At 50.3% G+C, this 21,948-nt stretch overlaps 1 protein-coding gene across 5 annotated transcripts; it reads right to left on the reverse strand.

Annotated features, from left to right (window-relative positions):
• Positions 1 to 385: 385 nt before the first annotated feature.
• Positions 386 to 21,601, reverse strand: PHKG1 (phosphorylase kinase catalytic subunit gamma 1). 5 transcript variants are annotated; one of them, XM_031967904.1, is made up of 10 exons: positions 21,378 to 21,601; positions 10,310 to 10,428; positions 9,177 to 9,352; positions 8,540 to 8,594; positions 5,806 to 5,871; positions 4,999 to 5,162; positions 4,624 to 4,714; positions 3,756 to 3,909; positions 2,392 to 2,517; positions 386 to 1,286 (listed from the first exon to the last, which is right to left on the reverse strand). In XM_031967904.1, the coding sequence occupies exons 2-10, from the start codon at positions 10,390 to 10,392 to the stop codon at positions 1,038 to 1,040; spliced, it is 1,164 nt and encodes a 387-aa protein (XP_031823764.1). In that variant the 5' UTR covers positions 10,393 to 10,428; positions 21,378 to 21,601; the 3' UTR covers positions 386 to 1,037. The 5 variants fall into 5 exon arrangements, with proteins under 5 accessions (XP_031823764.1, XP_031823763.1, XP_031823765.1 ...); XM_031967903.1 differs by lacking the exon at positions 21,378 to 21,601 and adding an exon at positions 20,596 to 20,728; XM_031967905.1 differs by lacking the exon at positions 21,378 to 21,601 and adding an exon at positions 20,403 to 20,451.
• Between the last annotated feature and the right edge of the window lie 347 nt (positions 21,602 to 21,948).

A 21,948-nucleotide genomic window follows, 5' to 3' on the forward strand; every position in this document is an offset into this window, starting at 1 on the left:
ACCAGCACCTCCCACTCAGTTCCACCCCAGGAAATCGTTTGGCTCAAGTCAAAGAACCCCAGCCTCAGTCCTGACTCCAGCTGCAGCAAATACACCCACCTGCCACAAAGCTCATCGCCAAGAACCATGAACTGTTGGAAATAATACGAACCTCGGGACCACAGGACACATAATTTCTCAAAGTAATTTAGCTACAAACTATCCATCTGAGCCTTGAAATTCATTGTCAGAGCCCCAAAAATAATAGTGTGTGTGGACATAATAAGACCTGAGATCCTGGAATAGTCCCTGAGAATAAAGGGGGAGGGAGGGGTCAGTAAAATTTTAGAGCAAAATAGATTAAATGAAGCCTCTTTGTACCCAAAAAAAAAAAAAAAAAAAAGAGCAAATAACATTTATGATATGTAATTTTATATTTCAGGCACAAATTTAATATTTTAGCTCAGCAGATCATATTTGAGAAGGGGAAATAGCACTTGGATTTAAATTTTCCCATGGAATCCCCAGTGTCATCAGATCAAATCCCCGGGCTCTGATTGGAAGCTCCGACCTTGTACCACCCATTCTTTCACTGTTAAACAAAGCTATGGTTCTGATTGGCCCAGGGTACATGATTTGTCAGTATCCAAATCTAGACTAAACACTGGCTTTCCAGACCCCTAATCCAGGGCATTTCTTACTACTGGCTATCTGATAGAACTGGGGAGAGGGGGAGAAGAGGTGAGGGGCCTAGGCTGCTCAGGAAGTATCATTCAGAGAGACCAGAGCAGAAAGGCAAAGCCCCCCCTTCCAACTTGACTCCTCCTTGCCCTTACCCTTGCCCTCCAGCTGGGTCCTGCAGATTGAGCCCTAGTGGGTAGGCAGGGGAATGCCCTGCTCCTCCCCAGGAGGCCCCTCAGGGAAGGGGTCAGAGCCAGCGCCCCTCAGTTAACATTGGGACCCTTGGGCTGGCTCCTCAGGCTCTGTCCCAATCCTCTGGCCCCCTGGGAGCTCCCGGGCAGTCACTCGGCCAGTGGCGGGCACCAGGGTTGGGGCGCTCAGAAGGCTTCCTCATCAGCCAGGGAGAGGAGCACGGCCTTGGGAGTGTTCTCGAAGAGCGCGGCCCGGTTCTGCTGCTGGCCCTTCTTCACCCAGTGGCCGTAGATGCGGAAGGCGCAGCCGTCGATGAGCTTCCGCAGGGGCCGCAGGGCGTACGGGTCTCGGAGGACGATCTCTCGGGTCACCGGCTTCATGCGCCGATACTGGTAGTAGATTCGGACCGAGGCGAGCACGGTCAAGGCGATCACCTGGGAAGGGGAAGAAGGGCACAGTGGGACCCCGAGGGTAGCCCCTTCGCCTTGTCCCAGGGAAACCTCCCCACATCAGAGAAGCGATGGATGCGGGGGTCCAGGGCCCTGAACTTGAATCTGGCTCTACCTTTGCTACCATGACTATGGACAAGTGCCTCAGTTATTCTGTAAAGCTAGAGGACCCGCCCAACTGGCCCCTTTCCACTCTACAGCTACAACACCCTGAGAGGCCCTACAGCACCAGCTGGACTCTCCAAAGAACCACCTTGGAGCCAGAAAGGTCTGTCCTCCAGGGTCTGCCTCCGACGTATCCTGGCTGCGTGACTCTGGACAAGCCTCTTAATCTCACAGTTTGTCCAGGTCTCTGTCCAGAATGGTTCCATGCAGTCAGCCTCGAGGAAGGGACACCCTCATGCTGATGAAATGGCAGGTCCGATCCCTACTGCTCGTCCCGGCTACTGTGTTGTTTAAGATTTGCAAAATATTGGGGCCCCTGGGTAGTGCAGTGGATAGAGCCCCAGCCCTGAAGTCAGGAGGAACTGAGTTCAAATCTGACCTCAGACACTTACAGCTTCTGGCTGTGTGATCCTGGGCAAGTCACTTAACCCCAATTTCCTCCAGGGGAAAAAAAAAAAGAAAAAAATTTGCAAAATATTTTCCTGCCAACAACCCAAAGAAGCAGGGAATGTTAAGTAGTTTTATGCCTATTTTCCATATGAAAAAGCTACAAAACTGAGGCCAGAAACAAAGTTCTCAAAAATCAGAATGGGTTTCAGAATCTAAGGCAGCCTGAATCTGAGCCAAGCTCCTTCTCTGATCCCTTATCCCTTCTTCAGTAGAACAAGTGGCTGACTGAGCTCCTTTGGACCGGGCAGGAAGTCAGTTTACGCCCCCTTCTATCAGGGTTAGAAATAGGAGAAGCATCCCCAGGGAACCGTCCCTTCGGGTAGAAATCGGACACAGAGAAGCCCAAGTGATTTCTGGGCCCTCCTCCGGGGCCGGACGGACTAGGGCTAGACTGAGAAGAGAGAAGGAGGCCCAGAATGGATGGATGCGTGGGAGGAAGGATTGTGGAGGGGACATGGAGCCAGAAAGCCCCTACCTTGAACTTGCCCCTGGGGCTGAAATGACGGACTTCCTGGACCACATACTGCTGGAAAAAGGGGTGATCCAGGGCTTCCTCGGCTGTGTATCGTTTCTCTGGGTTCAGGACCAGGAGTCGGGAGATCTGGAAGAAGCAGAGGCCCCTCAGCAGCCCTGCAGGGCAGCCCTGACCACCCAGGCCACAGTATACGTGCCGGTTCTACATAGGGAACTCGGTATTGGGAAAAGAGGGGACCCTATGGAGCCCTTCCCTCCCACACTTCCAGCTGTTCTCTGTCTCAGGATAGAATCCTATCCTCTTCTCCCTCCTCTCCTTTCCTCCTCTCTCTCTCCTTCCTTTCTACCCTCCTTCCATAAACATTAAAACTCCATCTGTGTGCAAAGTGTTATTCTGGGATTATAAAGACCAAAACCCTTGAGCCTTTGCCCTCCTGCAGCGGAGGTTCTACCGTGGTGGTGCAATGTATGCACAAAGAAGGCAGTACAAAACATACGGGAAGTATCAGCCCCCAGGGACAATGGAGAGAATGCTCCTTTTGGAGTCTCAGGGCCAAGGTTCGAATTGTGAGGACGTGACCTACTACCTCTGCGACCTCTGGAAAATCACGTCACTGAGTCTCACTGTCCTGAAAGCATATGGGATGGCACTAAATGGTTCCTGAGGGGTCTCTGTATCTAGACCCATGATTCTATAAAAAGGCACAAAGATGGGGTGGGGGTGGGGGGGGAGAGAAGATGCTAGCCACATATGGGGAGTAGCCAGTAGGCTGAAAAAGGGGCTTGGTCTAGAAAGAGGGGCTGAAGGAAGAGGTAGAAAAAAAGAGACAGGGACACAGGTACATGTAGGTGTGCATATACACAGAGTAAGAGAGAGGAGAGAGACAGGGACAGAGAGAAAGATGGAGCCAAAGAGAGAGGAGAGACAGAAAAAAGAGAAACAGAGATTCTGAGAGAGAGAAACAGAGATAGAGACAGAGACAGAGAAAGAGAGAGAGAGACACAGAGACAGACAGAGAGACATGGAAAGACAGAGAGAGGAGACAGAGAAACAGAGAGAGAGAGAGAGACAGAGACAGAGAGAGAGAGAGAGAGAAGTAGAGAGGTAGATAATTATACAAGTATTTCAAATGACAGAAATTTAGTGTCAGAACCATATGGGACCTTAGAGATTAGTCCATCTCCCTCATTTGACAGAGAAAGAAACTGAGGCACAGAAGTGACCAGCCCAAGGTCACACATCTAAGTAACAATACTATGACTAGAACCTATATTTCCTAACTTCCACGGCCCCACACTGATTCCCTCCCCTCCACTTCCCTCCTCAGCTCCATCCAAAAAGCTTAGGGAGAACTCAACACTTACAAGGTCCTTTACAGTGTCCGATCGATCATCCCACTCCGGAGAGCCAAACTGGTAGTTCCCACTCATGATCATCCTCAACATCAGCATCTGCTTTCGGTGCCAGAAAGGGGGTGAGCCGGCCAGGAGGGTGTACATGATCACACCTGTGCTCCACCTGGGGACAGAGGGGAAGGATGGAGATCGTGCTAGGAAGACTCCAGACTCTGACACTCAGGGTCTACAGCTCAATGTTTCTTTAAAGTGTACTTTATTTACATTTCTCTCACTTCCCAATCTGTGTGTGTGTGTGTCTATCTGTCTCTCCCTGTCTCTCTCTGTCGTCTCTCTGTCTCTCTCCCGCTCTCTCTCTCTCCTTTGTCTCTGTCTGTCTCTGAGTCAATCTGTCTGTCTCTGTCTCTCTCTGTCTCTCTCTCTCTCTCTCTCTCTCTTGTCTCTGTCTCTTTCTGTCTCTCTCTCTCTCTGTCTCTCTCTCACACACACACTAGCACTAATACCACCACCACTTCCACTAACAGAACCTTTCCTTGGAACACAGAAGGAAAGTTAAGCAAACCAAGAAGACATGTTGGCCAGGACTGGCGGCGTATGCTGCACTCTATACCTGCAGCCCCCCACCTCTCTAATGAGAGGAAGGCCTGCTTCATCATCGATTCTCTGAAGCCAAGATTGGTCACTGCTTCTCACATTGACTTGAATCCTGCTCTTTTTATTTTCCCCTCCATTGTTGTAGACCTTGTTATTGTTGATTTTCCTACATCCCTATCCCTTCCGCTCTCCCACCCCTTACAAGTTAATCACCGTCCCCTTCTACTCTGACTTGTGACTACCCTCACTACTGATCCTCCCCCTTTCCCGACCCACAACGCACATGTCCACTTCCTTCCCGTAGCCAGGGTGACTGTCGTTCATAGAACACTCGAGGATTTCGGGGGCCAGGTAGCTGGGAGTCCCACATACCTCTGGCAGGAACAGAGAGAGAAGTGACATTAAGGAAGAGGCTCATCTTGGGAGGGAGAGAAAAGGACAAGGAAAAGGTGGAAGAAAAGGAGGGAAAAGGAAAAGGAAGAAGGAAGAGGAGGAAAGAAGAGAAAGAGAAAAAACTACAGAACAAAACAGCTGGAACAAGAGACTTGCTACATCTTGACCCAACCACCAGTCAACTCTCCAGGAGAGAAAGCATGGAGGAGGCAAGTGACCACAGCAAGCAGGCTAGGGAATAGGAAGAAGGCCCCGACTGCCCCACCTCGGAGCTTCTCTCCAGGTTCCAGCTGGCAGGAGAATCCAAAGTCAGTGAGTTTGATATTCATATCATCATCCAGGAGAATGTTTTCTGGCTTCAGGTCTCGGTGTACAATGTCCAGCTTGTGCAGGTAGCAGATCACCTCCAGTAGGGCCCTCATGATCTTCCTGGTGGGGAGGGAAGGAAGAGATAGAAAGGAGAGGGGAGGAAAGGAACCCTTCAATATACCCTGACCCTTCAACTTCAACCCTCTGCAGGAAGGTCCATGAACTTCTGAACCAAGACCCAAGCATCTAGCAGCCTTAGAACCATCACATAGGAAAGAAGCCCTCATATTCCCTCTCCCAGTCCTGCCCACGTGTCCTCATGCAGAGACAGGACCTCGCCTGACCCAGCATATTCCCTCAAACAAGAGACCCTTGTCCCTAGAGGATGGAAGACCAGCTGGCCATCCTCTCTGCTACTACCACCCAAGCCATGGAGCTCCTCTCATTAAAACCCCAAACCTAAAAAATATAAATAAATAAAATCCCAATCCTGATTTCCTTCTTCCTCCAACATCCTCCCAACACCCTCCAAACTTCAGCCTCCAAAAAGTTCACCCTCCAACTTCAACATCCCCCCAAAAAGCAGATGGGCTCTTGTTGCAGCAAAAGAGGGAGAAGTAATTATCAGAGAAGGAGCACAGAGTCATGAGATTTGGGATTTTTCAATCTGAGTCACAAGTCCCTCACAGAAATAGCAACAATAATAACACCTACCAGAGTAGGGAATAGAGGTAAAAAGTGTCTAGTGATCCACTCCCCTCACCTGGTTTCTTTCTCACTCAAGGTGACCATTTCGGTGAGGTAATCAAAGAGTTCACCTCTCTTCATCCTACACACAGGTGTTGGAGGGAGAAGAAAAAGGGGGACTGAATTAATGCAGAAGACACTCCTCCCCCAATTCTACCCATCCTACTCATACTCCTTCGTTTCCCTGTATCTTCACGGCAATCAACCAGCATAAAACCCCGGGAAAAAGGGGAGTTGTCAGCCAACATGGGTCCAGAGGCTCAGGTTTTGGGAAAAGGATAAAGGAGAAGCCTTTCCTTAACCCCCTTGATGCTAGCCCCTTCCCCCTGAGATTATCAGCAAATAATCCTGAGTATATACTATGGGGCATCTAATTGTTTTCAGGTTCCCTTTCCATTAGAATGTGAGCTCCTTGAGAGCAGAGACTTTGGGGGGGTTATTTTAATCCCCAATGTTTTAAACAATAAGTGCCTACTAAATGCTTGTTGATGGAGAAAGGTTGAGATGGTAGGAAGGAAAAAAGAGAGGGAGGGAATGAGAAGGAAGAACATTGGTCTACTCCAATCTGTGGAGGGGTCAAGTATCCCTGGGTGATGGAGACAAGAACTCAAGAGTTGAGAGCTTGGAGCATATGAGCTCAAGGGCTCCTTGAGCAGGATGGTGGTAAACATCAGCACCTTCTTACAAGATCAGGTTTTGGGGTTCAATATGATTTCTTTTTTTTTTCCCCTTACCCTTATCTTGCCCTTCCACCCTTCTAGTCTTGTGCATGTGGGGCTTATAAAAATAGCCATTTAAACAACTCTTGCTGAAGGTCATTCCAACTGCATCTTCCCTCCCCCTTCCTAGCTCCTTCCCTTGCTGCCTACTCAGCAGCTGTGATACCAGGAAGAACCCAGGACAGCTGCAGCTAATCCTAGCCAGAGAAAGCGAGGAGTTTCTCCCTATTTAAAAAATAAAAATGCACAAGTGGGCATAGGCAGCTCATGTTCTCTGGATTACTGTCACCATCACCACTCCCAGATCATGTCACTGCTCCGATTACAATCTCAGTCCTAATTCCCTTCATATCTCACATTTAGCACTCCAATAAGGGGACAGGGACTCCTGTGGCAACAAAGGAGACAGTCAATTACCAGAGGGATAATAAAGTCGGGGATTTGGGAGTTGGAAACCCCAGAGAATCCCTCGAAGCACTGATCATCATCATCATCAAATTGATAATCACTATTTCCATTATGCTTTAAGTTCTTCCAAGTGCCTCAGATGCTTTGAGTTTCACAACAACCCTAACAAGAAGGTGCAGTAGATATTTTTATATCTCTAGTTTACATGTGGGGAAAATGAGTCCAGAAATGAGTGACTTGCTCAGATGCTGCTACTTGGCCAGGGTCACATACACAGGAAAGGCAAATGCTGAAGTTGGCTGACTGGGAAGAGGTATTTTAGGGGTTCACCCCAAGAGCTATAGAAGTAGGGCTTGTTTTGTGCCTCCTCTGGGAAAGGGCTAAGACTCTTAGGGTGAATCTTCTCATAAAATTAAGATGTGGAAATATATATAGAAGAATTAATTGCACATGTTTAACCTATAAAGGACTGCTTGCTGTCTTTGGGGGGGGGGGCGGGCAGGGGGGAAGGAGAGAGAGGAAGAAAAATTTGGAACACAAGGTTTGCAAGGATGAATGTTGAAAAGTATCTTTGGAAAAATAAAATATTATTGATTTTTTTTTATTTTAAAAAAAATCAAAAAAAAGATGGAAATCATAATTTAGTGTTTCTGGAAATACATGTTTTTACACATAGCATTTTCTTAAATCAAAGCAAATCAAAGCATTTTCGTAAATTAAATCCTATACTATATAATATATATAAATATCTCTTTGAAGGAGGAATTATATATATACACACACACACACACTATATCTTTTTGAAGGAGAAATTTCCAGATGATAAAGAAACACAGTATTATGGGAAAAACTGAGAAGTCTCCTTCCCTGGAAATCTTCTATTTGCAGATTCCAAGAATCCTTGATTTAGAAGAGTAAGAGATCTTAGAGAACATAAAATCCTTTATTTTATAGTTAAGGAAAGTGAAAACTAGAGTCAAGGTGGCTTTTTCAGGATCACACCCTTAGTGACTCTTCAGACATCTAGAACAGAGAACATTTCACTCCATGACATGGATCTTATCAGTTTGGACCATGCCGTTCAAAAGCCTCAGCAAATCAGTGACCCCTTCTTAGTCTCAGTTTCCCCCACTGTAAAATAAGAAGCTTGGACTACCTGAGATCTATCATCCCCCACTCTCTAAGATGCCTTCCGGCCCTAAATCTTGTGAGGTTAAAATTGAATGTCCCTGGGTGAGCCACAATTAGAGTTTGTATTTTTATAGCATTAAGGTGTTCATTTTTTTACTGTTGTGAAGTCAATAATACAATTATTGTTCCCATTTTACAGATGAAACTGAGGTTCTAGAAGCAAAATGACTTTGTTTAAAGGGAACAAGCCAGACTGAAAAGATATATTTTCAGAACCCATATCCAAGGCTCGTTTCCCTGCATCGCGCTGCATCATGGCATAGAAATGGAAGGGTCTTGGGGAAAAATAAAAATAGCACAGGAGGGCTCTCTCCCATAGAGATCAGGAATGGGAGGGTCTTGAGGGATGGGAGGGCTCTCTGCAACAGAAATCAGGAGTGACTAACCCTGAGATTTCCCTCCCCTTGCTGGCTATGGGGGCCAGGTACTCACAGATCAAACACCAGGAAGAAGAAAGTGTTGGTCTCATAAGTATCCTTCAGCTGGACTGTAATGGAAATGACCGGCTAGCTTCAGGCTGCAGAGAAGATGCTGTTTGGGGGGAGGATGCAGGGAGGGGACTGGGGTAGGGCCCTGGAAAGGTCGGATGTGGAGGGTCACTGCTAAGGGGAGCGGCTACTGGCTGAGGTGGAGGTGGCGGGCAGGGTGGGGGTTACAGGCAAAGATGCCCATTTTTGTGCTTTCCAGGTAGCTGGCCAGTGACTTTGCCCGCCTTCCTCCTCTACCTGCTTCCACGCTCCCCATCCCTCCCTCCCCCTGCAGCCTGTGTCCTTTCAGGAAAGGGAAGAAGGTTTGGGCAAGGCTGGGTCTGAGAGATGGGAGAAGACCAAGCTTAGCCTTCTTCCCTGGGGAGTGTCTCAGATCTCAGGAGGACTGCTTGGCTGCCTCAATACAGGCAGTGGAAAACAGATTACCTGGCTAGTTCAGGCAAAAGAAAATGTCCCAGCTCTCCATCTTGGGGGTACTTTCCCCCTCTCACGTTACCCAGCCCTTGGTTCTTGCCCCAGCCCACCCCCAAGCCCTTCCCATCCCTGGTCAGAGGATGGCAGCTGAGGGAGGGGGGACTCACTGACGTTGGGGTGCCCGGAGACCTTGTGCAGGATGTCGATCTCCTTGATGGTGGCTTCCCGCAGCTCCTGAATCTCTTGGGGGTTCAGGTTGCCGGCCGTGATATCAATAATCTTCACGGCATACTCCTTCCTGGTGGCCTTGTGGATGCAGCGTCTCACCACGCTGCTCACGCCCCTGGAAAGGAAGGCTTATGTGGGAGGGGGCGGGCACCTCCAGCATTTTGAGGGAGGGGGTCAGATCCTACCAGAGAAGGCCTGATTTTGCAGGTGAGAAAATCGAACTCCAGGATGGACATAAATTTCATCTAAGACCCATGGCAGCGTGGAGACTAAAATCAGAGCTGAAAGGAGCCCCGTGCTACCCAGTGCCAGGCTCTCGCTTCAGTCAGGAGGACACCGAGTCCTCCTGGTGGTGGTGGAAATGGTTGCCCAGACTCACCAAGGAGGAAACACTGAATCTGGGTCCTCTGACTCCAAGGTTAGTTCTTCTCAATATACAATCCATGGCCTTTCCATTAAGCTATGCATTGGGACCAGAAACCAGCGCTTCCCCTTGCCTAAGAGAGGGTTCAAATGGGCCGAGAACTCGGGAAGGAACATCTGGGCTGATCTTTAGCCCTTTTGTTTGCCTTGGTACATGAGGTCCAGAGCCCTATTTAGAAGGGTTCCAAAAAGGGAAAAAGGACCAGTGGTAGCTGGATTCAAAGAGACAGAGACAGAGAGACAGAGAGGGACAGAGAGGGAAAGACACAGACACAGAGAAAGAGACAGAGACAGAAAGAGAAAGGCAGAGACAGAGAAAGAGAGACAGAGAGAAAGAGAGACAGAGAAAGAAAGAAAGACACAGACACAGAGAGAAAGACAGAGCCAGAGAAAGAGAGACAGAAACAGAGAAAGAGAGACAGAAAGAGAAAGACACAGACACAGAGAGAAAGACAGAGACAGAGAAAGAGAAACAGAGAGACAGACAGAAAGAGAAAGACACAGACAGAAAGAGACAGAGAGAAAGGCAGAGAGACAGAGAAAGAGAGAAAGAAGCAGAGAGACAGTGAAAGAGAGAGATCATCCATGGAAAAAAGGCCTGAACTCTCAAGAAGGTTTAGGGGAAGGGTCTGGAGGAAATGGACCTTACCTCCCCAGGATCTCCTTGGGTTCATACTTCTCATAGAATCCCTGGGCAGAGTGTGAGTCTGGCAGCCCTTCATTCAGGGTCATGGTCTAGTCTTCAAAAGGTAGAGCCAAGTGATCTTACTGGAGAAGGAAGAAATGAAGACTTTTTGCGGGGAGACAGTAAAGGCAAATGTGAAGTTGCCAAGTCTGACTTCGGTGCTCCCTCACCTCCCCTTTCAGCACCCCCACCTTACCCTCACCATCTCAAGAAAGAACCCTCAAATTTTTTCCCTTCTTTCATCCCAGTTGACCGTCCCCTTCGAGGCAAACCATGAGTTCTTCACCTTTCATGGGTGTGTGGGCCCCTTTGGGCAGTCTGGCAAAGCTTATGCGCCCCTTCTCAGAATCATACTTTAAAACACATAAAATTAGATGCATTACAAAGGAAGCGGATTATATTGAAAGTTATCAAAATGCTTATTTTTTAAAAGTTCCATGATCAAATGCTATTTAAAAAGCACTTAATAATAATAAATTCTAGCACTGAAATGTTAAAGCTCCTTAATGGATTTATGCTTGATTCCTCCCAATTGTATTTGCATCTTAACTGGGATAATCAGTCAGTCAACAAACATTACTTGCTGTATGCTGGGGACAATAAGACAAAACCAGAAAGGATCCCTGTCCTCAAGGAGCTTCTGTTCCATTGTGGAAACAACATGTTTATGTGTCAGTTCAAAATATGTGCAAACACAAGACATGTTCTATGGTCTAAGGGTCACAAGGCTCTGGGGCATCTAGATCCATCCTGATCCCCAACCAACCACTTGCCCTCTTTGCATTATTGCCCCAAGCTGGAGAACGCCAAGAAAAATTCCAGCAGCTCATGGACAGACATGGAAAAATCTAAACTTCTCAAATAATCCCCTAGACTTCCCTACCATCCACTGCCACCGAAGAGTAACACCCTGTGGAGCAACTGCTCAACAAGCCTTGTCTCAGCAGCTCAAGGCAATGGCTGGGACAGTGCCCTTAACCTCCCAGAAAATACAGCCTGTTCCACTTCTAGAGAACTTTCACTGGTAGGAGGTACTTTCTTTATATCAAGCTAGAATATTCCTCTTTTCTACTTCCGCTCACTGATCTTGGTTCTATTATCTGGGGCCCAGCAGTACAAGACTATTTCCTTTTCCTTGAGAGAACCCTTTAAATCTTCTAAGACAGAACACACGCCTTCCTCTCCATTCCCCCAGTCTTCTCTTCCTTAAGCTAAATATTCTCTAGTTGCTCACATTTGAATCTATTCTCATAATGCATAAACCTAAAGCCCTTAACCATTCTAGCTGCTCTCATCTGGACACTCTTCAGCTTATCAATATCCCCCCTAAAACATGGCACCCTGATTTTAAACTATTACCAGATTTTCCATCACTGGACTCTACAGCCAGCAAAGCTGCTTAGGACCAACCTAGCTCAGTCCAGAGATGGTCCCCACAGCAACCAGAGGGTTTTACTATTGTTGTTCAGTCAGGGTCACAGTCAACTCTTCATGACTCCGTTTGGGGTTTTCTTGGCAAAGACACAGGAGCGATTTGCCATTCCCTTCTCCAACTCATTTTACAGATGGGGAAACTGAGGCAAACAGTCTTTAATGAGTACCCCAGAGTCACACAGCTAGTAAGCTTCTGAGCCTGGATTTGATCTCATAAAGATGTCTGCCCGACTCCAGGCCTAGGGGTAATGAATATTAAAGCCAACAGCAGAATTGATGGCAGAATGACCAACCTTGACGAAATAATGCATCCAAGAAAAATATTGATGTCTTAAATAAAAGTAAGTGATCGGCCTTGGAGGGCAGCTGGGTGAAAGGATAATTTCAAATCAAAAACCATTGGGGGGTGGGGCCAGCACCTGCTGTTGCAGCCACATCCCTGAGACAAAGCAAAGGAATCAACAGAATCCACAGAGTTGAGTACTTGAGGCACCCAGAGACCAAGATTACATACACCTCAGGCCTTCAGTTATGCCTTCATTAACCTCACCTGCATGGAGGTTCAGCCCCTGACTCCTGGCTCTCTTGGAGTAGGGGGAAGATGCAGGGACTCCTATGTTCTGCATTATCAATAAAGTCCACTTTATACTTAGTGAAACAAAATGGCTTAGGGAGAGCAGAAAGATGAATGGATCTTCCTGATACCAGCTTCCTATACTGCTTCTGACTCAGGGGACACCCCCTCAAACAGTGGAGGCAGAGGAGGCAGGACAGGTTCCTCAGAGGCTGGACAGCTGAGGCCACCGGAGAGAGCAGCAGACTTGTCTCAGGAGACCAGCTCCTGGTTCTCTGCTTCAGGACCACCTGGCATTTCACAGATCCTGGGAGAGGGAATGAGATGATGCTCCCAGGGAAGCAGGTATTAGCAGGAGCTCAGTGATGGGTGGGTACAGGGGAAAGAACCTGGGCTGGGGAGTCAACGGTCCACTGTTCAAATCTAACTTTCTGGAGCTTTTGGCCTGTGGAACTTTACTGATCATTTCTTATGATCATCTATTGTAGGTCTGATCTACTGATCATTAATGGTAGTTTCTTCTTCTGTAGAATGAGGCTTTGAACTCGACAGCCTCCAAAACTACTTCTAGTTCTAGATACAGGCTCCTATGAACAGAAGCAGGTCTGGTGAAAGGAATGGGTGGAGAATAACCTGTTTGCCCTGTTTGGAAAGAAGATACCATCTATAAAATACCATCTCTAAAAGGGTTTTAACTGGGCAAATCAATAAAAGAAAAAGGAGCTAACATGGCTCTCCTTTTTCCTCCTAGGACAGCTGGGCTGTCTTTTTAGGCTTTAAAACTTGAGAGGACCTTAAGAGACCACCTAAAGCAGCCTGATGATTTCACAGAATAACCTGAGACCAACCCATGGCCCCCACAGTAGCAGGTAGGAGAGCCAGGGTCAATCTCCATGTCCTGGGGACGTGTCCAGTGACTGCCCTTCAGATTTGAGGCACTACCTCATCCAGCTTCCCATGAGCCTCGAACCTTAGCCATTAGTGACTATTCATTGGCTTTTTGCCTGCCTGCCCTGTTACTCATTTCCATTCAAAAAACACCAACTGGGCACCTGCTTGGGCCAGACTGTAGGGGTAACAAAAAGGGGAATGTGTGTGTGTATGTATGAATGAAGATACAGATATGGATGTAAATGGAGGTAACAGATATAGGAATGGATATAGACATTGATATTTGTACACGGTATCTCAAAAGTCTTCGTGCAGTTTTAAACTTCAGTAGATTTACAAGTTTTACCAGCTTAACCATGCGCTAAGACCTGTGGGACAAGCGATAGATAAGATCACTGGTATAGCAAAGGAAAGAGCCAAAGGTCATCTAGTCTGACCCAATCATTTAAAGGTGAGGAGCAGAGCCCATGACAGATCCAAATTCTACTATAAGATGCTCCCATCACATACACCACCTAATTGTTCTGTGAGCAGCTGGTGCTGCAGTGGACAGAGTTGCAGGCCTGGAGTCGGGACTTACAGAGGAGCCGTGGGACACTGGCCAAGTCACTTTGCCCTGTTTGCTTCAATTTCCTGACTTATAAAATGAGCTGGAGAAGGAAAACACAAACCAAACCAGCATCTTTGCCAAGAAAATCCCAAATGGGATCACAAAGCCTTAGACAGGACTGAAAACAACTGAACAGCAAACTCTAAGACCTCTGGACATATAACTCAAGAAGGGACAGCAGGAGTTAAGGGGCCAGGAGAGTGGCTCACAAAGTCCTCTGAGCCTCTTGTGCCCTCTGTCCTGGGCCCACTACTGAGGGGAGGATTAGAATAACAGCAGCTGCCCCATCTCCCAGAGCTGGGGAAACCGGTCCTCCCCCCCAAACAGACAGACACAGACAGACACACACACACACACACACACACACACACACACACACACACACACATCCTCAAATCCACTCACACACAGAAGAGAGAGGAGCAGGATTTGCTCCTTGGCTACCTTCTAAAACTGGATTGATGTCAGAGGACCTGTTGGGTGATATTCCCTTGTAACTTTGAACAAATAACATAACCTTTCTGATCCTCAACTTTCCTCATCTGTAAAATGGGAGAATCAGACAGCCAGGCCTTCCAGATCTAAATCTGCATCCCTATAAACCTTCCCAGAACAGTAGGCAGGCAGATGTGCTGCTAGGAGCACATCTGGATTCAACCTCATTAAGCAGAACTTCTCTGCTAATTCATTTGCACCTAAATGCAGAAGAATGTCCAATACCAGGCAGACTACCCCCTGGGGTACTTCTCCATCCCTCTCCCCAGGGCCGGATACACACCAGGGGTACCTGCATCCTCATCTCCAAGATGTCTATAAAGCCGCTGGGTCTCCTCCATCTCCTTTTTGGCAACAACTCCCTTCTTTCTTGGTTCTGATCTCTCCAGTCTAGACCCTCCACATGTCTCCCTGTGTTAAGACATCATTGAGGGCCAGACTTCATTCTAATTGGAGGATTCAGTCAGAAGGGTTCTAGCCTTGTGAAAATGTCAAAGCTCAAAAGCACTTTCAGCCCCATCCTTACAAATAGATATAGTTACCTGGGGACAAACCTTCACTCCTTCCCTGCATTACAGGGCCCTTCCCTACATTGCAGGGCCCTTCTCAGCATTACAAGGCCCTTTCTTCCATCCATTGCAGGGCCTTTCCGTGAGTTACAGGGCCCTTCCTTAATATTACAAACCCTTCCTTACATTGCAGGGCCCTTCCCTGCATTACAGAATCCTTCCCTGCATTACAGGACCCTTTCTTGCTTTACAGGGCCCTTCCTTCCGTTACAGGGCCCTTTCCTGCCATACAGGGCCTTTTCCTACATTACAGGGCCCTTCCTTATGTTACAAAGCCCTTCCTTACATTGCAGGGCCCTTCTCTGCATTACAAGGCCCTTCATTCCCTGTGTTATAGGGCCCTTCCTTATGTTACAAAACTCTTCCTTACATTACAGGGCCCTTCCTAATGTTACAGTACCCTTCCTTACATTGCAAGACCCTTCCTTGCATTACAGAATCCTCCCCTATGTTACAGAACCCTTCCTTACATTGCAGGGCCCTTCCCTACATTGCCCTCCAGGGCCCCTGGGCGAGGACCGTGCCCTGTTCATGTTCGCACCCCATCTCCTCACGTCCCCCAGCTGCTCCCCGAGAGGATGGCCGGCTCACAGACCTCAGAGAGGTCATCCAACTCTGGGACTATGGGTGTCTTATCCAGGATTCCACAGGACACTAAGTCCCCTGCACTGGGATCCCAACTTGAGCCTCCAGTTCCAGGCCCAGCATTTTTTCCACTGTATAATGTTGTCTCTCTCACTCAATAAATGTTCATTGAATTGAAATGAGTCGTTCCACACATGTCCAGGGCAAAGGGCCAAGTGCAGTGGGTGTGGATTATCGCTGTCAGCCATATAACTTAAGAAAAGTTACTCCAGGTCACAGCAGCGGTTAATTCGGTTCAGGGGCTCTGTCAGAAGTTCTGAGGGCATCTGTCCCCCCAGTTTCCCTCTGCAGTCCCCCATATTCCTGCAAGCATTTCATACTTATAGTCCCTTCAGCAGAATCCTCATCCTTCCTTTCCTTCCCTCTGACAGATCCAGTGTGCCCCAGGGAGTAGTTCCAGTTGAACCCAGCGATTTAGAGCAGGGAAGGTGCCCATGATGCACTCTCCCTGGCAGAGAGTCCTGGGTCAGGAAGACCCAGTGTCCCACTGGGCTCTTCTCCTGTATCCCAGGCTGGTACAGCAATAGGGGAATACTGAGCTTGGAAGGAGAGACCTGGTGAGTCCTAAATCAAAAACTTAAGGCCCCTACTTTGAGGGTATGTAACAGGGCACTGCCTCCCAGGCCAGAATCCCCCTGAACCAAACACCCCATCCAAATCACTAGCACATCACCCCAGACAAGAGAAAGAGAAGAGAGAATGGGAGAGTCCCCTGGAGGGGCAATGGAATCCCCTGTCGCCACTGCTCAGAGCACCTCCTGTGTCCAGCCTTCCTCTTCTTTCCCTCCATCCTAGCTCACGGATTTGCCCCCCATCTTCTGCCTTAAAGGACTCGTCCATCATGGGCTTTCTGGTCCATCAGCTCTCTTTGGCTTACTGAGGCAGGATGAACACCGTTCTGGGCACTGCCTTGCACAACTTGGACTTCCACCATCCTGCCAACCTAGATCAGCCATCTGGGGAGCTCTGAACCACAGCAGAGAGAAACAGAGAAACATGTTCAGCCCCCATCCTCAAGGCCGGTCAGAAGCTTAGCCCAGAAAATCTGCAGCCCAGACTGAGGGAGTGACTCCACCCTTTCCAAGCCAGTCCATAATAACTGTTTAGCCCTGTCCACCCATCCCCATTTCTCCATACAGTTCCTCCATCAGTGGCAAGAGGCTGACTCTACAAATGACTAAGAACTATTGGACTAGGATGATCTGTACTGAATGTAGATGGAGCAAATGCACCCACCTGCCCATTTGATAAAAAGAAATAAACTTGACAGCCAAGTTTCAGAGACTTTGGGGAATAGGGTGGATCTCTGAGATTCTAAAGTCCCATCAATTTGCCACAAAACACTAATCTGGGCCTTGGAATATGCTGCCAAAAGTGGTAGAGTTATTGGCATTTGAGGTTATGGAATATCCCCAAGAATAATAAAAGAAGATAAGAAAACCTTGAAGTGAAATGCATGAAATTTAGGCTCGGTAACATGTAATATTTTAAATATACCTTTTAAGCCTCAAACTTGAAGGGCAGCCTAGATTGGGGGGGGGGGGGGGGGGGGGGGGCGAGTTTTTAAATTAGAACCTTTTTATTGAGGTTGTGGGGAGAGCAAATATAGGGGCCTTCTTAGCACCCAAGAAGTTACCTATTTCACCTATGCCTGCAGAAGACAGCCCTGTCTCTTAACCTTCAGCGTCTTGTGACTCTCAAGTGACTCCAGCCTCTGACAGTGATAGCAGATGGGGTGGGACAGCTGCTGCAGAAGCTGAGGTAGCTGGGGTACTCAGGAAGATCAGGAGATCCGAGTTGGGAGACCAGAACCCTGGTTCTCTGTGTCAGGGACAGCAGACCTTTTTTGTGGCTGGGGGAAAGGAGATATGGCAGTCCTAGAAATAGGGTCAAGGGGGAAATGGTAGTACAGTGGAAAGAGCCCTGGCCCTGGACAGAGAATATTCCCTTTCCTCAGTAAATCACTTAATCTTACTGGTTCTCAGTCTCTTTATCAGTAAAATGGGTGGAGTGGGCCAGAAGTTTACCACCACCTCTAGATCCAGGATCTTAGGAAGAGAAATGGGTTAAGTCAAAGGAATGGGTAAGAAGTTTTAAAGAAAATGTCATGGATAAAATGGTTTATCACAGCGGGAGGGGGAGAGGTGGGGAGAGAGGATCCTTGGAAAGCCATCTAGTCTAATACTTTCACTCCCTCTCCCTCCCTCCCTCCCTCCCTCTCTCTCTTTCTCTCCTCCAGAGGAGGAAGAAATGCCAAAGGCTTCCAAGTAAGAGAGGCACTGCCCCACCTGATTACCATAAAGCCTTGAAGACCTGCCATTTTTATTTCTCCTGTGCTTGCTGAATGTATTCTTTCCTAAAGTTAGGTGAATGAGTGTCAGAGACAGAATGCCCTTGGGAGCTTTGAAGGGACGGCCAGAGATAGGAGTCTGAGTCTGTCTAACCCCACAGCCCAGCCTGGCCCCTTCTCCCCACTGCACAGGACTCACCCAGCAGCCCTCAAGCTGGGGAGTAGCTCTCCTTTGGCTCTCACAAATTGAGCTTTATTGCTGCCACTTTGCATTTATGCCCACCCTCCCCAGAGGCAACTGATAAGGTGCCATTGGGAAGAGTTGAGTTCAAATAATAGCTGGATGATGCAGAGCAAGGGACTGCATCCTGCTTGCCTCAGTTTCCTCATCTGTCAAATGAGCTGGAGAAGGAAATGCCCAACTCCTCTGCCAAGAAAACCCCAAAAGAGGCCAAATGAGGAACAATAATGACAAACTTCCCCAAAGACCAAGGGCAAGAGGAAAGCATGCTCCTTTTCAGGGAGGTGTTTTTGCTTTGTAGTTCTTCCTATTTCTTCTCAGAAGATGTCCTTTTTTTAACAGCTAATTGATGTTACTTGGTAAAAACAGATATTAAGGCCTAATCATTGATTAAATATTAGGAATCAGAAGGGGACTAATGAGAGAAAATACAAGAAAGACAGAGATAGAGGCAGGGACAGAGGGAGAAAGACGACAAAGAAGCAAAGAGAGGAAAAAAGAGAAAGAGGATGGAGGGAGAAAGGGAAAGACCTGAAGAAAATGCATCCTCCCTCTGGAAGCCAACACACCAATACCAATGGGGAGAGGGGGCTACTAAGCTTGGATCCTATTTATACACTATATGCATATGATATTTTTTTCCTAATAAAAATGAGTAGCAATAGTCATTTTCCAAGTCTGTTGCCTGCAAACTCAGCACCCAGGGTTTAAAACTCTGACATTTGCACCCTGCTTGCCCCCCTTGCCCCCACTCTAGGACCCCTGTGTGGAGAGAGAAGGGACAGCAGGAGTTAAGGGGCCAGGAGAGGGACTCACAAAGTCTTCTGCAGCTCGGAAGGAGGTTCAAACTAGAGAGGGAGGAAGGGAGGGGAGGAGGCTGAGTTGGGTTTCACAACCTTGAGGTGAATAGAGAAGCAAAGCTGGCCTCCCCCCGTCACCCCCTGTGGTTAGATGGCTTCCCAGGGACCCTCCAGATACATCCAGGAGCCCATGAAGGGTGGGGGTGGGGGGAGATCTGGAAAGGCTCATGGGGGTCTCCAAGATGGCCCCTTAAGTGGGATGTCAATAGGCAGAGAGGGGGATGGTCAGGGATGGAGGGGGGAGGGCATCCTCAGTTTGGGGAAAGGCTCCCAGGTTCTCGGTAAATGTTTGCTGACTGCTGGTGACCTCCGGCCCCTGACCCGAGCGAGATCCCTGGCAGCTTGGGTCCCAGGGAGACGGCCTTTCTGCCAGGATGACAAAGTGCCCAGAGCGGGGCTCAGAACAGCGGCTTCCCCTTCCTGCCCGGCCTTGACCTCCACAGGGGAAGCTCATGGTCTGCGTCCACCCTGGGGTTCTCTGGCTCTGGACCCCAAGGTCAGCCCAGGCTGCTGCTCAGGAGGGCCAGCCAGGCCCAGGGAGGGGACAGAGGTTCCGGAGCAATGGCACACGTGCACACACACACTCACACTCATACACTCACACTCACACACACACACACACACACACACTTGTCTGAAAACCAGAAATGGGGGAACCGGGGAGAAGAAATGAAAAACGGGAAAGATCTCCGGGAACGGGCCCGGCCCCACGGTGGCCCCCGGGCAGGCGGGGGCCCGGCTCCCCTCCCCCTCGGGCCTGACAAACAGGCTGACTTTCTGCTGACTGGCCCGAAAGCGGCCCCGGCTGCGTCAGGGGCTCTGGGATCTCGGCCCGGGGAAAGGCCTCTTGTGCCCTCGGTCCTGGGCGCGCTGCGGAGGGAGGTCTCGAATAACAGCAGCGGCCGCATCTCCCGGGGCCGGGGAGTCCGGCCCTGCGCCCCCAACACACACACTCACACTCACGACTGGCCAAGCTGGCCCCCTCGCTCCCCAGCCCGTTGTCCCGCCCCGCCGCCAGTCCCAGCGGCAGCCGCAGCGTTTGGTGCCGGGAATCCCGGGTTCGAATCCCCTCTGCCCTGAAACAAGCCCCTCCGAGGGCTCTCTGTGCCGCCCCCGGCCCTGAAGCTGCGCCTGCGCTGGGGGCCGCGGAGACGTGAGCCAGGAAGGCGCAGGATGCAGACGCAGGGAGCGGGGTTCTGGGGAGACCCAAGTGCGGAGAGAGCCCTTCCCACCGACCCCCGCCCAAAAAAGAGAACGAATGGGAGAAGAAAGGAGGGAAAAGGGGAAAGGGAGGAAGAAAGAGAGGAAGGGGAGAAGGGAGGGAGGGGGAAAGAAGGGAGAGAGGAGGGAAGGGAGCGGGGAAGAGGGGGAAAGGGGGGAGAGGGAGAGAGCGAGGAATGGCGGGAGGAAGGAAGGGAAAGAAGAAGAAAAAACCCTCCGTTACTGACGCCTCAGTAGCCCCCGGCCGGAGCTGGGGGGCTGACTCCCGCCCCGGGTCGGAGGGCCCCCGGGCGCCCCCCGCCACCCCCGCCGCCCGGCTCCCGCTCTGGCCCAGGCCGGGTCGAGCGCTGCAGAGCCAGGGAGTCCCGGGCCGCCGGGGCCGCCGCTTCCTCGTTCTCGGGCGGCGGAGCCCATTCTGACCTGGAAAAGAAGAACCGCCCCCGCAAGAGTCTTTTCTGCCCGAGTGGAGAGCAGTGACGCGCTGCTCCCGCCTCCGCGGCTCCTCTGCCTCCGCTCCGGCCACCGCCGCGGCCCTCGGTCTCCCCCTCCTTACCCCGGCCCCTCCCCCCCCCCGCCCCCAGCCCCCCGCCCCCAGCCCCTCCCCCCGCTGTCAATCCGGTGTGCAGCTAACGGAGCCCGGGCTGGAGACCGACCGAGTGCCCCCTCCCTCCCACCCCCGGCCCCAGGCGGCTCGAAGGCCCCGCTGCCCGCACCGCCGGGCCAGCTCAGAGTCCTCAGCGTCCGGGAGAAAAGGCGCCCTGTCTCCCAGCCCGGGCGGTGGAGCCGCCGCGGAGGGACGAGGCTCCCCGGGGCCAGTCCTGCGTCAGCCACTGCTCAGGCTTTCAGCCCAGCCGCAGAGGCTCCCTCCTGCCCGCCGCCCGGTCCTCCTGCCCATTGCTGCCCATCCCGCCTATTGTGCCCCGCTGCCCACTGCTTCTCCCTGCCCACCCCCACCCACAGCTACCCGGCCCCTCGGCCCACTGCTGCCCACCCCTCCTATCCACTGCTGCCCATCCCCTCATGCCCACTGCTGCCCACCCCTCCTATCCACTGCTGCCCATCCCCTCATGCCCACTGCTGCCCACCCCTCCTATCCACTGCTGCCCATCCCCTCATGCCCACTGCCACCTATTGCCTGATGCTCACTCTGCCCGCCCCCCTGCCCACTGCCACCGTTTCCTTTAAAGGACTCAGACACATACCAATCACTGAGCTGCCCAGCCGCCGTTACCTCCTGTCTGCCAGGCCTGCAGTGCCTTGCTGATAATCCAGCCCAGATTGCTCAGCAGATGCAACAGGGACCGATGGGAAAGAGCAATGGGGTCGTTGGGGAAGCGTCCCCAGACCCACCTTGTACCCAGAAGGGAAACAATTGCTGTTCTTTGATCACTGAGGACCCAGATGCCAAAAATAAATCACAGATGGAACCTGGGAGCGCCGCCAAGGCTTTAGAGGGAGGGAGAGGGGGGAGCAGGGGGGGAGCCCAAGGCTCCCTTTATAAGGAGAGTGACCTCAGCAGGAGGGTGAATGAAATTCATTGAGGGGGGATGCAGACAAATGGGGAAGGGACCCAGGCCTGGCCAACCATCTAAGGAGCTCAGGACACACATCCTTGGCACACAGGCAAGCAAGCCTTCTATAGGAGGGCCCAGCTGGAAGGGACGGAGGCCGGCCTTCTTACAAAGGACCAAAGGGAGGCTTAGACGCCAAGGGCCGGGCCCCTGGTCACAGAGGGAGAAATGGAAGCCAGAACTGGGCTCCAGCCTCGGGGCT

Source organism: Sarcophilus harrisii, chromosome 4 (assembly GCF_902635505.1).
Source record: "Sarcophilus harrisii chromosome 4, mSarHar1.11, whole genome shotgun sequence".
NCBI classification, from domain to species: domain Eukaryota; kingdom Metazoa; phylum Chordata; class Mammalia; order Dasyuromorphia; family Dasyuridae; genus Sarcophilus; species Sarcophilus harrisii.

Coding starts and splice junctions, on each gene's coding strand:
- PHKG1 (XM_031967904.1), bottom strand. CDS start 10,392: ATGACCCTGAATGAAGGGCTGCCAGACTCACACTCTGCCCAGGGATTC. Junction 5,163..5,805: donor TTGAGTGAGAAAGAAACCAG/GTGAGGGGAGTG, acceptor CCTCCCCACCAG/GAAGATCATGAGGGCCCTAC. Junction 2,518..3,755: donor CGGACACTGTAAAGGACCTT/GTAAGTGTTGAG, acceptor TGCTTCTTCCAG/ATCTCCCGACTCCTGGTCCT.